Genomic DNA, 12873 nt, shown 5'->3' on the forward strand with positions numbered 1-12873 from the left:
TTTTCCTCTAGCGCTGCTGGCCTTGGATTGATACTTAGGTATCTTGGAGTTGATTTGTTTTTTTTGTTTTTTGTTTTTGTTATTGATATCATTTGACCCTATTTCTTTGAATCATGGTTTGAAGATTTATGGAAAAACAAAGGCCGCTGGACATGTATCTACTATCTTTGATGTCTGATGAGTGACGAACTTGTACTTCTGGCAAGCCAACTGTAATAGAATTCTTTTGAAATATTCCCCTAGTCTGCATTATTTCTTACTCCTCTTCTCACCTATTAGCGTCTTGTAGCTTAGTAGACATGAAATCATCTACTGAATTGTTGATAACAATAACTTACACTTGGCTTGTCGTGACGCGTGAAGCGGTTTTTGCTGACCTCATCGCGCTCTGTTTTAGGCAATCCAGTTCCTCTTCCCAAGGTTGCAATAAAGTCGGACTTTCAATGTTTCAACCTTCTCACCTTAGGAGCTGGCATGACTGCAAATGTGAGCCTTAGCTACCCAGGGACCTTTATTTTATTTTTTCATCTATATGTTGTGACAGCTTCATTTCTCAAGCTGCTTGGTCAAGTCTACTTGATGTTCCACCTTGTTTCGCCACACGCGTCATCCTCAGCGGTCAGCTCCAGATCCACCTTTTATTCGAGCTTCGCAATTCTCGGCCGCTGATCCTTCATCTTGGACATGCTGATATTTAGCTACGTTTCGGTGAACGCATTATCAATTTGCTTCATGTAAACGTGAGGCTTGCAATATTGGCAGTTTGATTACTCCAATAAAGTCGATAGGCGTGTGTCCAATCGGCGCATTCTACGAACCCTTCCCGGGGTCACGGACGGCCAAAGCTTACTGTTTAGTTGATCATTGGACGACTTTGAAATAGACTGCGGTCATGGATCCGCCTCAGACACCGACTCCGGCACTTGGGGCTTCTCAGCCATCGAATTCCCACTCTCCTTCCCCTGGCCCAAGGAGGCGCATGCAGAATAACGATTATCCACTTTCTAGCGATAGCAGATCCGGGAATGGTCCAATGGGCATCGCGGGCCAAGATCAGGTTTCGGCCACGTCCTCCGGGGCCCGCCAACAGTCCCCCGCGCCCGATAGTACTGGTAAATCGAAGACCTCCAAGCGCAAGAACCGCCGCCGCAAACCGAAAAATCGCAAACAATCCTTCCTCACGCCCGCTCGAGACACATCGCATGATCGGCCTGGAAGCTCATCGGTAGCGGATGTTGCAAGAGAGCAGATGGAAGGCGATCGGCCAACCTCGAAGGATGGTCAGTCATTTTTCAAATTGGGCAGGAACTTGAGTAATACCAGCTTGGAGAGCGAGGCTTTGTTGGACCATAGGTAAGCTCTCTTCGCCCGCGCTTCAGGGGATGTCATCAATTGCATGGGTTGAAACTTTGCTGATCCCTCTCTTCCCCTTAAAGAGACCAGCCTATGATGCGGCCGCGTCGCGACAGTCGCCAAACCTCTTTCCGTCCTAGCTCTTTAATATCCGGTGCCTTTAGATCTGGCGATCTACGACCTCGAAGTAGCCCCGGGGGAGGAGGACGACCTCAACAATACCATGACGAAGACAGCGACGGATCTGAACCGACCGACCTCACACCTTTAGTGCGCGCTACGCCAGGGAATACATCGGGTCGAACCCGCTATGGAACAGACTCACGAACCAGCCCACTTTCCTCTCGTCCGCGGAGAACATCCGGTCAGACAACATCGTCGCAATGTTCGCCAAATCATAGCCAATCGTACTTCCCCGAACAGGAACGCGATTTCGATATTAACAATCCTCCATCGGTGCCCGGCACTCCAAAACTCGGGCCGGAAATGAACTACGACGATGCAATGATGACTGGTGTTGATTTTGCGCAGTCTATGGAAAACCACATGGACGCCTTCAACCGAGTCAATGACGCCGTTATCAATATCGACGGCATGCCACATCAACATTCGGCACCGTCGTCTGCTCCTGGGTCCCCCTTGTATTCCCCGCATGCACCTGAATTTAGTTCAAGACGCCACACTGTTGCAAACCTAGGTCTTCCTGAAGATGTTTGCTTGCCGCCCGATGGGTCAGAACTGGGAGATGAGGGTCTACATGCACCACGAGATGAGACTGGTGAAAGAAGACGGCGTAGACACCGACGCTGGCCAGACTTATCAGTGCTGGAGGACTGGAGTCGAGAAGAAAAAGAAGAGCGCAGTGGTGATCTACGTGTTAAAAAGATCAGTGAGCCAATGCTCATTGAAGGCCGACTTCGACCACAATACAAAGTATGGCGCCGCGAAGAGGAAGAAGCTCCTTATCGGTTTACCTATTTCAATGAGGAGTTTCCAAGCACTATACATGCACAGACTATATCCGAACTGGTGCAACCAGGTGGTAGTTTCCGTGAACTGTTTATTCCAGATCCTCCAGAATTGGAGGATTCGTCGTCCGATGAAGGAGATGACGACAACCACTCTTCCAATGAGCATAATGGTGGTCAGCCATTTCATATCCCTGGCAATGGGCCCCGAGTAGCTCATTCGCATGAAGAATTGCATACCCAAAACGGTGCAGCTGTCCCAGCGGGAGCATATACTACTGCCAAGAATGGCAACAATGCTACTCCGAGTTCCACAGGTGAGACCAGAGGACAACAACGTTTATCTGTCATTAGTGAGGGGCACCTTGAATCCAACCGAGGGCTTTCACCATCACAGTCAAACGGTGGCATGAAGCCTAAGCGGTATGGTCCTCGACCGACATTTTGGCTAGATGTGCTCTCCCCAACCGACTCGGAGATGCGGGCTATTGCCAAGGCCTTCGGCATCCACGCACTGACTGCCGAAGATATCATGATGCAAGAGGCACGGGAAAAGGTAGAGCTGTTCCGCAGTTACTACTTTGTCAACTACCGTACATTTGAGCAGGACACAAATAGCGAAGACTATCTTGAGCCTGTGAATATGTATGTGGTTGTTTTCCGCGAGGGAGTGATTTCCTTCCACTTTTCACAGACTCCTCACCCGGCCAATGTACGACGCCGTATCCGCCAGCTCATGGACTACTTGATCCTCAGTTCCGACTGGATCTCATACGCTCTCATTGATGACATTACAGATGTTTTCGGTCCCCTTATTCAAGCCATCGAGGATGAGGTCGATGAGATTGATGAAATGATCATGCAAATGCACTCATCTAGCAAAGAGGGATCCTCTAATGATAATGTGCTTCCGTCATTTGCACCTGGTGAGATGCTGCGGCGGGTTGGCGAGTGCCGCAAAAAGGTTATGGGACTCTACCGACTGCTCAGCAACAAGGCAGATGTGGTCAAAGGTTTCGCGAAGCGTTGCAATGAACAGTGGGAAGTGGCACCCAAATCGGAGATTGGCCTGTATCTTGGTGATATTCAAGATCACATTATGACCATGACAGGCAATTTGACCCACTATGAAACGTGCGTCCCCCTCTTCATCCTCTTCTTTTAATTTCTCTTTCAGTTTGAGATGTCGCTGACATGTTATTACAGAATACTCTCTCGGGCGCATTCAAACTATCTAGCTCAGATTAACATCTTGATGAACGAGCGCCAGGAACAGACTGCCGATGTTTTGGGCAAGTTGACTGTATTGGGTACCATTGTTCTCCCCATGAACATCATTTGTGGCATGTGGGGCATGAATGTCAAGGTACCAGGTCAGGATATAGAAAGTTTGAATTGGTTCTGGTCGAGTAAGTTCATCTTATCCCCTTGCTTATTCTCATTTATCGCTAACAAGTTTTTCAGTTACCGCTGGTCTGTTCGTCTTTGCCTTGATCTCATTTTTGATTGCCAAGCGAGTCTACAAGATCGTATAGACGGGCTTGCTTTTTCACCTATCTCGATCTTATAGATACCCTTCGTTTGATTCCATTTGAGAATCCGATCATGTCATGCTTTTCCTTCTCCTATACACGAAGTACGGGGTGGCATGAAGTACCCCCGGGAGTGGATTGGGTTCATCCTACTTCTGTCGTTTCAAAGATATCTTCTTTGTATACTATCTGTTGCTTGGCGTCTTTAGAGTTGTATATACCGCCTATCTTCTAACTAATCAAATAATGTTGAAATTGGCGATACCGACACAATGCACACGTACATGTGTTCGGAATTTCGGGAAAAAATTTATTCAAATGTTCAAAATGTTGAAAAGGATCTCTCTCCTCCACACAAGTTGTTTACCGTATATGCCAGGGATGTCCCATGTGACAACATGTGGGAAATCATATTTTCAAATGCCAAACTCTCGAAAATCCCCATATTCTTCGAGTACTACTAGTATGTATAATCTATAACTTCAATAATTCAACAATAATCTGCACCTTACTTGCAATCCGTGTAGTCTTCAAATAAAATAGTAGATACCTCACATGTGCAAATGGATGTATACTAGTGCAGTACCTGCCTAGTTACACACATTAGGTGAGAGACCCACCTAGGCGCTTCCTATCAGGCGATGATCAACTATGTATGTTATGGATGGTTGGTCTACACAATAATCTTACATAGTCTTTATTCAAGTTTCGATGTTCTACCTGGGATGCAGTAATAATCAACTGATCATAAATCCGGTTCTTCCTTATACCAGTAAGTAACGGTAGTTGACTTCGGCTAATTCTTACTCTTAGGACTCATTATGAAGTCATCGTGAGAGTTTAGTGTGTAATCGAATTACCTGGGTAATTAATGTCAAGTCAACATTTAAAGGGGTTTTGTTAGTGCGTGGTAGTTGGGTTTTCCATGTTTTATTACCTGTAATACCCGCTGTGCGTCATGTTTTTCCCCCAGATTTACCAGATTTCCAGATTTCCACAGTCCCGATTTCCTGCATCTCTTTCCAACTTTACTTCATATTTTCGATGTAATCTCTTCTCTCGCTCTTTCCTCTCTTTACATTCATCTCTTTCTTGCATTCCTCCACTTTTCAATCCACATCATTCCAGTGGATTCCAAGTAAAGGACCGCATATCCCTTCTAGACCCATCCGCGTGGTCCCCTGCAGTGCAAGTGCCCCCTTCAAACCCTGACGTGGGCAACGATCATTGGTCTCTCCTCGGGCCCGGCCCTGACTCCCCATCCACTTGTCAGCCACGACACTTTTTTTCACCCGAGGTCTTGGTCACCGACATCTCTGCAAGCGCATTTGGCAACGGGTTGACGCCACATCTCCTCACTGAACAACAACAAGGAAAACTGGTCCAACGTTGAGCCGGATCGGCGGTCCCCATCAGCCCCCAAAATCCCGCCAACCAGAGCCTGTGATTTATTCGGGACCACCTTGTTCTAGACGTTCTTGTTTTTTTCTGGCTTCCGGATGGAAGACAAAGCATGCGCTTTCCAATTTCGAAACGCTACTCCATCGTGTACCCACTACCCACACCGAACTGCTCGCTCTGCACTCGGTGCAATTAAAATCCACCCCATCGTTTGCAATCCCGAACCCCCAGTTTTTTCCCGTGAGCATGTGGATATCGGCTATTCACTTTGCTGCACTGTCACTCGTGTAACCAGTCCATTATCTTTGCAAAACAACTCTCGCTTCCCATCCCGCGCCAATTTCCCCCCAATTCGCCCATTCGCCCATTCGCTCCTGCTCCGTTGCAAAACAACTCATATCCTTCACCGTTGACCCTTCCCTACCTACTACGTACCTACTGCTGCACCTTGCTTATTTGGTGTCCTTTTTGGGACTTTCATTCCTGCCCAACTTCCCCTGGCTCCCTCTCGGTCTCCTGACTTGTCTGCATTGTGTCAGCGCATCATGCCTGCGGAATCCGAGAGGCCGCCTTACTCCAACGGTGACTCTGGTCGAACCAGAGTCCGAGATGCGGAGATGGCTCCGGGTACCGCGCATCGGTCGGCCAGGGAAGATATGACAGAGCTACCACACTCGGTCATGAAATCCCAAAGTCAGCCCATGTCCCAAGTGCCTAAGCTCACTTCCAATCTTCCTACTTCCTTCTCGCCCTCTACTACCAACTCTGCCGTTTCCTCCCGCGAGTCCTCCCCGACCCGAACCTCGCGCACTTTCAATTCGTCAACGACCAGTCGAGTACACTCCCAATCTCGACGAAGCAGCCAAGACCGAAACAGTCCAACCCGATCGTCTTCCAACAGCAACTCGTCGGGTATACCTATACAGTCTTTCACCTCCTCCCCTGTCTTGCGTGCAGCTGCGCAGCTTAACAACGCGCCCATATTTTCACCTCCCCCTGCTCCTGACCCTCCGGCCAATGTTCTCGGTCCCGAAAAGCCTAACATGCCGTCATGGACGGGTAATCGTCGTACGGAACAGGATTCGACTCCTCCAAACACTTCCCTCAAGAGAATCGCCTTGCCGCCGCCCGAGGAACATGGAATGGTCGAGCGAAGTACACCTCGAGTGGTCACTAGGGGTGCAAGTGGACAAGGGCCCTCCCTGGAGACAGTTGAGGAGATGGCTAGTAATCCCTCGACGCCTTCAAGTGATACAGCCCTTAAACCCGTGACCCCAGAGGACTCTCGCTTACGCACGATTGAAGAAGACCTAACCCCTCGGGCCTCAAAACAATTTATCGATAGCGGCAGTGAGAGTGGCGACACACGCAGCTCTGAAATGACTGAAGAGGGACGTCCACAAGCTACCGAGGGTACCAAGCCCACCAGAACACTCATGCCGCAGCGTTCAACAACCTCGCTAAGTGCCGGTGCACGTGGGAAGCCTGCAGATGGCTCGGTGCGTAACATGATTGTGGAGACTGAGACTGTGAGCTCAATACCACAGGTCTCTTTGGGTGTTGGGGCTGGCGAACGTGGAAATACTGGTCGCATCGAACAGGGTACTCTCAAGAACAAGAAGTCGACGGATACAGTGAGGGCGCCAGTGGCACGCAGCAATCCTCAAAAGCGAAAGCGAAGACCAAATGCCCTTCAGACTGGTCCTACATCAAGCAAGGCTGATTTCTTCGAGGCCAAAGTTGCTAGTGCCGTGGATGAGGCAGATGTATCAGATTCTGACGAGACATTTGTCTACGAGTCGAATCCGATCGATTATCCTCCACGACGATATCACTCTCGGACACCAAGTGCGACCTCGATGGCCAGCCAGGTAGATCAGCTGGCTGGCCGTAGCCGCCTGCGCGATGGCGCCCATAATCTTACCGTTAGACGCAGCATGAAGTTCACCAATAATACTTATAACAGCAGCTTGGACGGTGAGGCAATGGAAGCAGACGGTCGATCTGCCTCCAGGGTAGATGGTAGCGGAACAATCACTCCGCGGCACCATATTGCGCACCATAATCGCACGGGGGAGCACCGAAATTCAATCTTTGATACTGAGAGTGTCTTCAACCAGCCTCAAAGTCAAAAGTCGCCCCGTCATTTCATTAGCGGGCCCCGTCATCATTCAAGAAACACCACCACGCAATCGTCGCCAAACTACAAGACCATGAATAAGTCTAAGAAGGCGGGCGACATTTACGGATACGACTTTGATGCTGAAGGAGCTGACGACGAGCGAACTCCTTTGGTCCGTCCACCACGCAGTAGTCGTAGTGACCGGAACAGTCGACGACCCGGGGGTAGCTCGCGGCAGATTGAGTATATCGCCCAGCGAGAGCGTGGGTACTTCTCACAATTTGGCTCTTGTGTGGTGATCATTATGTTATTCCTCATGATTGCTGGCGGTGCGACATCGTTCTTCATTGCTGCTACCAAGTCACTCCTGGATGTTCAGATTGTTGCCATTCAAAATGTCCTCGCATCCGAGCAAGAAATCATGTTGGATCTCAATGTGTCAGCGATCAACCCAAACATCTTCCCTGTGACGATCGATGTCGCCGAGCTCAATATTTTTGCCAGAAGCCAGCATGTCGGAACTGACAAGCTTTGGCGTGATCATGGATCAGACGAGCTTGCTGGGTTTCCTCGAGTGAAAGAAAGCCGACGCCGGTGGCAATTTTCTCAGATTGTCCGATGTCTTGGGAATATGGATTGTGTTGAGGAGGCTGGTCATTCCAAGTCGAAAAAACCGGAGCACAGCGAAGATGGTATCGATGAGGGTACCGATCCTATCAAGGATCCCGATCATGATATCCAGACCATGTTGCTTGGCCGTGTCATGACCTTCGATTCCCCACTCTCTTTTCCGGCATCTCCTTGGAGTGGCGACGCAGCTACTTCCAAAGGTCAAATTCGTCTACCTCAACCCGGCAACAAGACTGAAGAGGGTGGCACTGAGCGTTGGGAGCGAGTTCTTCAGCACCCATTCGAGCTCATCGTTCGAGGTGTTATCAAGTACCAAATTCCACTCAGCTCTCGCTATCTCTCCGCGCCGATCAGCTCAAGCGTCAAGTATGTGCCTGACGACGAAATTCATGAGCCAAACACCCCTTCGAGCAATGAAACTGCTCATATCAACGACATTGAAACACCTTCCTCTTCCGAGCCTCTCCGCCTTGCGGACCCTGATCCCCAACCGGAACTTCGGTCGGGGTTATTTAAACGACAGTTCACGGCCTAACTTTTGAAGTCCTTTTTCTTTAGCGATAGAACTTGCATCATTTACGACAGCCCTTTTTTTTTTTTTTACTCTTTGGCCCTGTTACATTCCTACTTTCTATTTACTGATGTAATATGTCCGCAAGAAGCAAGCAAAACGAGCCCTTTTGTGTCAATACTTTGCTATCTCCTCGCGTCCTTCTCGCTGTATACCTTTTCGCGATAGCATTTCCCCCCTTTTGATTCATGATGATCTGCTGTTACACAGCGAGCCTTGAAACGTGTGAAGCTGCAAGTGGCCAATTTTCCCTTTGCTTCCCCCCTTCATCCTTTTTTGTTCTTCTCTGTATATAACCCACCCTTTGGCTCCCGAGGCCGTGGACTTGGCTATTGATGAGTTATGATTTGATTTTTTGGGACTGGCAGGTAGAGGATTGCCCTTTGCCTACTTGCGCCCGTTCCGGCTGTCTGCCACACCTCTTTCCTTTTCGGATCCCTGTATATCTATGATGGACCTCCTGTATCTATACCTAGTGTGCTTCCGACTTGGAAGAGCATCTCAAATGAACACATTTTAGGGTGCTTTGGCTGGATTAGGCCGCCTTGTAGTTTTCATGATTCTTTTTGTTTCCGCCACGCGTCTTGTGTCTTGTAAGATCCACTGTTCCCACTTGGACTTTGCTTTTTTCTGATAAGTATTGTCGTGACGTGGCACGTGGCACCATTTTGAACATTCGTACTCCGTAAAGATATCACCTCATTGCCCCTCTTTACTCGGTCCGGTCCGTGACCAAAGTAAATTACGTGAAATCAATCAACATGTCCAGTAACAGATTTCTTATCTGTTCAAAGGTTTCATATCTGACTTATAGCAATCTTTTAGATGTGCCTTCTGTGCCCTAGTACACTACAGAATCCCATTGGTTGTATGGTCGATACAAGCCTGGGACCTATAGTTTCGAATCTGATCTTGAGTCTTAATGGTACTATGAAAGCACAGTCAACTGGTCAACCGGTTAATCTCAGTAATGTTCTTCAGTATATGACGTCATGTTTCCTTACTGTTTCTGCCGCGTCTTCGTCCACTTAGGCATCCCTAGCATCCAGACATCCATACTTGAGATCGTACTCAACATGCCATTCAGACAAGCACTTCAGGGTATTATCAACAAGGCAGACAAGGCCTGGGGGGAAATAAGCCATCAATCCCCCGAGTCAGCCAACCAGCCACCACCTATTCCAACCTCTACCAAACCACCACCAGCCTATCAACAAGGGCAACACTCACAACCCCAAATCTACTGGCAGCCCAACCTACACCCCGAAGCACCAGTATCCACCAATTTCTACCACGAACAAGGCCAACATGGCTGGGGCAACAACGAATCCCAAAACTACATCTCCAGCCCGCAGAACTCCTTCCACTCAAACTCAAACCAAGGCGATGCCGTGATCGTCCGCGCCCTAATCAACCACGGCCATCCAGACCCTGGCCAAAAATTCACCAGCGCCAGACTCTCAAGCCACCAAACCCTCAGCCGACCACGAGGCTGTCTATCGGCCAGAATCACGGCGCCCGTGGCCCGTGGTATCTGGCCCGCCTTTTGGCTGCTGCCTAAAGACCCCTTCAAGTGGCCTGAGGACGGCGAAGTCGATATCATGGAAGCGTGGAATGGCGATGCGGTTAATCATACCTGTTTGCATTGGGGCCACTTTAACGGCGAGGACTGGAACAAGCATCGTGTGCTGGAAACTCCCATTCCTAATATTAGTTCGCCGGGGGGCGTGAGGTATGATTTTATTTGGGATGAGGATGAATCGACGGGCCGGGGGCGTTTGGTCTGGCTGATTGATGGGAGGCCGATTATGAGGGCTGAGAAGCCGCCCGGCACGAGGAAGATGAGCGAGTTTAGAATCCTTATCAATATTGCTGTTGGGGGCAATGTTTGTCAGGGGAATATGCCTGATGATGGATGCTATGAGACGGTGGTTCGGGAGTTGGCTATGTGGGATGCGCCGCCTGGTGGCTGGAATGAGTTTGATAGGGCTTGGAGGGATTCCAGAGATGGAAAGACCATGTAATGGAAAGAGCAAAATCTACATCACAACATTGAAGTTAAATCAAAGAACATAACTCCAGGTCTTCAAATTAAAGCTAGGAATATACTGAGCTACCCATTCATTTATTTCAACATCTTTTGGGCTTGTGGTGTTAATCGATGCAAACTTCAACTGTTTCTCCCTTTGTGCTTCTATACCCTGGGGCCTACTACTTAAGCCCTGTTTCTCTCTGTTTCTAGTGTGAGAACTTCATCACCCTTTTTCTCTCGATTCGCTCTCTCTCAAGTGCTCTGTCTCGCTCGCTCTCTCCCTCCCTCTCTCAGAACTACCTACCTGATACCCACACATTCCATCTCTCTGTGCTTCTTCTTTTCCTTCTTCATCTTCTTCTTCTTCTTCTTCTTCTTCTTCTACTCATCCAGCTCTAGCTCAGCCACACATCATGTCCAACAACGAAAAACCCTCCCAAGGCTCCCTTGCTGCCCAAGCCAGGCAGATCACCCTCCAGGTAGGGGAGCGCCGGTTCGTCACTACTCGCAGCACACTCGAATACGAGAGCCTCTTCTTCAAAACCCTACTATCCGGACGGTGGGATAACGCCCTTCCCGATGGTTCATATTTTATCGATGCCGACCCCGATTTATTCGAGCATATCCTACGATATCTTCGCCGCATGGTATTCCCCGTATTCTATGACTCGAATAAGGGACATGACCACTCAAAATATCATGCACTTCATGAAGAAGCAAAGTATTTCCAAGTTTTCAGGCTTGAAGAGTGGCTTGAGAACAAGGAGTATTTAGATGCTGTGAAAGTGGTGCACTCTTTTGAGGTGACAGAGGATCCATGTCAAGACATACTGCCTGGAGATATGAGAGCGGAGTATTACTTCGCGGGAAGTATGACCAGAAATGTATATGTGTGTCCCAGGGGAATCCTTCTGCATAGAGGCAAGCCCGAAAGGTGCGGTATCAGATGTGAGAACTTGAAAGCAAAGGGGTTTAAAGATGTCTTTGAGGAAGAGCCGGTGACGAGATTTCTGATTGTGAAAAGAAGGACAGTATTCGATGGGAAGAAATGTCTGAATTACACACGGATGTAAGGGCGGCCGGTAAGTACTATCCATGAGCACACCTTGATTGCCAAATTTTGTAGTTGTTCGCGTGGAGCTAATTGACTACATAGAAAGCGATCCACCCGAAAATGAAAATGAAAGCGAGATGGATAGTACTTGAGGTTTCCAAAAGAATGATCAAATCTTGTCAAGCGCTGGCTGGAATGTACGATTCACGACACTCGATACTTGACACAGAAGACCCTTAGAGGTCGAACAGGATAACATCGAAAATGGCCCCGAGGCTTAGTTAACCCCCACAGAGAATTTGAATCAGACCGTTAATCACATTTTTGGCCATTGGTGAGCGGCAACATGTGGATAACTGCATCTCTAGGTATTGTGGTCGCCTGAGCTTGTCCTTCCTGGCGTAAAAATGATCACAGATAGAGCAATCGAATGATTTTGTTTGATAATCAAGAAAAGATGAAAATTGAAGAAAATTGAAAAAAACATTTTTTGAGTCGACAGACCGCACCAAGAGGGAATGAGGGTTGTTGCGTTGTCATTGAGATCACTTTGGATGAAATGACCAGAAGTGGCTCTTTTCACGTGAACGCTCAGAAGTAAGAGTCAAACACGATCCGAGGCAGCTAGAGGAGATTTCTGGCGGTAAGATGGTCAATTCTGGAATGGCGCTGAAATATCAATGGTGGACGTGTGGGATGGCGATGGGATAGTGGTGGAAAGGGTGGTGCTGATTGGGGGGATTGCAATTAGTATGAAAAACGCGCCGTGAGAAAGCATTTAAGCAGCGAGCCCTGGAGTGCGCTGCTTGAAATCGAACTTTTCTTGGTAACATTCACCACAAAAACAGTTCACTTGGTATTGCACGTTCACTCCATGCTATTCAATGTTCAATATTTACATCCATAGACATCTAGATACTACCAGTAGTGACTAGTCCACACCCACGGAATGTCCAGCCTCAGGAACGCGTAACTCCCTAAGATCTCGGGAGCAAAATATCTTCCAGATGTCCAAGGTTGTACTGCGTGATAGTATGTAACTCCGTACATTATAGAAGCAAACCATATCTAAGTACTCAAAAGAGCTTCCAAGCCAATATCATGAATCAATAAATGTTGAAAATAACAGGGGAATCGGTTGTATTTTGGTCTATACTAAAATTGGACAGGCTGAAAGCAAAAGTCATGAGGGAATAAGTTGTCAGTGAGC

The 12873-nt window shown here is 48.3% G+C and overlaps 4 protein-coding genes across 4 annotated transcripts; all 4 read left to right on the forward strand.

The window, feature by feature from the left end:
* Nucleotides 1-892: 892 nt before the first annotated feature.
* Nucleotides 893-3856, forward strand: N7466_009307 (magnesium transporter CorA family protein; the record flags this gene model as incomplete). The annotated part of the gene is made up of 4 exons (XM_057168696.1): nt 893-1353; nt 1437-3455; nt 3528-3730; nt 3786-3856. 4 exons carry the CDS (start codon nt 893-895, stop codon nt 3854-3856), a joined length of 2754 nt encoding a protein of 917 aa, XP_057017402.1.
* A 1943-nt stretch (nt 3857-5799) lies between these two features.
* On the forward strand, nt 5800-8541 carry N7466_009308 (putative phospholipid metabolism enzyme regulator; the record flags this gene model as incomplete). The annotated part of the gene is made up of 1 exon (XM_057168697.1): nt 5800-8541. The coding sequence occupies one exon, from the start codon at nt 5800-5802 to the stop codon at nt 8539-8541; it is 2742 nt and encodes a 913-aa protein (XP_057017403.1).
* Nucleotides 8542-9653: 1112 nt separating this feature from the next.
* Nucleotides 9654-10601, forward strand: N7466_009309 (glycoside hydrolase family 16 protein; the record flags this gene model as incomplete). Its single annotated transcript, XM_057168698.1, has 1 exon — nt 9654-10601. The coding sequence occupies one exon, from the start codon at nt 9654-9656 to the stop codon at nt 10599-10601; it is 948 nt and encodes a 315-aa protein (XP_057017404.1).
* A 421-nt stretch (nt 10602-11022) lies between these two features.
* N7466_009310 (BTB/POZ domain-containing protein) lies at nt 11023-11682 on the forward strand (the record flags this gene model as incomplete). The annotated part of the gene is made up of 1 exon (XM_057168699.1): nt 11023-11682. One exon carries the CDS (start codon nt 11023-11025, stop codon nt 11680-11682), a length of 660 nt encoding a protein of 219 aa, XP_057017405.1.
* Between the last annotated feature and the right edge of the window lie 1191 nt (nt 11683-12873).

The sequence above is a fragment of the Penicillium verhagenii genome (genome assembly GCF_028828195.1).
Source record: "Penicillium verhagenii strain IBT 33310 chromosome Unknown utg000009l_segment0_segment0, whole genome shotgun sequence".
Classification (NCBI taxonomy): Eukaryota; Fungi; Ascomycota; class Eurotiomycetes; order Eurotiales; family Aspergillaceae; genus Penicillium; species Penicillium verhagenii.